The sequence below is a fragment of the Asparagus officinalis genome, chromosome 10 (assembly GCF_001876935.1).
Source record: "Asparagus officinalis chromosome 10, Aspof.V1, whole genome shotgun sequence".
NCBI lineage: Eukaryota > Viridiplantae > Streptophyta > Magnoliopsida > Asparagales > Asparagaceae > Asparagus > Asparagus officinalis.
Window position 1 is genome coordinate 70355490 of NC_033803.1, and position 1453 is coordinate 70356942.

Below are 1453 nucleotides of genomic sequence, written 5' to 3' on the forward strand. Positions count from 1 at the left end.
TTAAATATTAATAAGATGGTAAAGCCTTTTTTTTTTTACTCATATTAGTCGCTTGCATCTTTAATATTTTAAACCCAGTCACTTTTAGACGTTGATATTTCTGTTAGGCACCGCAATTCTTATAATTTAGTACTAGCGATAATGATAAGTGAGAGTAATTTAAAGCAGACTTATGAGAATTGAAGTGCCTAGTAGTAAAATATCTAATGATTTGAGAGACTACTTTTAGGGTGGCACCAGGGGCACACCCCCAACCACAACTCTAACCACACCCCCTCTCATTTGCTACAGTGCACCGGGCCCCACACGAGATTTTAAAAATTTAAAATCCCATGCGGGGGCTAATGCAGTGTAGCAAATGAGAGGGGGTGTGGTTCCCTACTTTTAAACAATATTTAAGAATTGGAGGTCCTAATAGCAGTTTCAATGACCGGGTAGACTAAAAACCGAATAGTAAAAAATTGCACCTCAAAGAAAATTGCACCCAAAAAACTCAAAAATAAAAAAAGGAGAGAAAAAAAGTAGAAGAAACAGAACATGAAAAATGGCACCTTTTCTTTCATTTCCCATTAATTACAAGAAAGTCAAAATCCCCGCGTCCTCTAAACTTCATTAACCAAATGAAAAACTATATAACCACCCAAATCTCTCTACTTATCTCTATTTATATATACCAAGTCTTATTATAGAGAATAAGAAGTATCTTGGGTTGTAAGATAGCTCTTGGGAAATATCCCTTGCCCGGGGGCAAGTATATTTAACGGGTCGAACCGGGTTTTATGGGTTGCAAACCGGTCCCATTTTGGCCAATGGGCCGGGGACGGATGGTGGGCTAGATACTGCTTTGCCCCGATGTTTGGCCTGCTTGCAACCTCCGCGATGTGGCGGTTGCGGCGAAGGAGGTCCTGGAGGCAAGCCGGAGAGCACGTATTCGGGTTAGCGGATCTAAGTATACCCACTACGTATACGACCCGATCAAACTTGCCGGACTCCGGCAGCACAGCCGACGAGTTTGCATTCCACCTGTGACATAAATGCAATATTAGGCAACATAAAATTTCACGGTTATCAATCAAAACCGCATTACGATCCGCTCTTAGATGTTTCTGACCGTGAAGTCATTTTTTATGGATCGAAACCTGAACTATATATTTTTTCCCCGGAGGTGACACGTCTGCTGAAATCTGAAACCGATTTTGCTTTGGTGTTATCTTAAAAAGACCAGTAATGTGAGACAATGAAGCCTAATATATAGTTACAATTTTGTACTAGGTACAAGTAAGGACCAGGGCAATAAAGCTGAGGACAGTGAAGTGGAATATTAAATCTGGACCATGCATGATGCTTCAGCATAGCAATAAAGCTGAAGTCAAGTCAGTGTGCTGTTATTGTTCATGATCTTCTGATCACATGTACAACTTCACAAAAAGGCTGGTCAGCCTCTGAGACACTG

General features: G+C 40.7%; 1 protein-coding gene across 1 annotated transcript in view; it reads right to left on the reverse strand.

Moving 5' to 3' along the window:
* Positions 539–1453, reverse strand: part of LOC109826002 (cytokinin dehydrogenase 3-like) — a 3773-nt gene continuing 2858 nt past the window's right edge. Inside the window, 1 exon segment of the mRNA XM_020392941.1 lies at positions 539–1023. Within this exon segment, the coding sequence (XP_020248530.1) occupies positions 684–1023 (340 nt within the window). The 3' untranslated portion in view covers positions 539–683.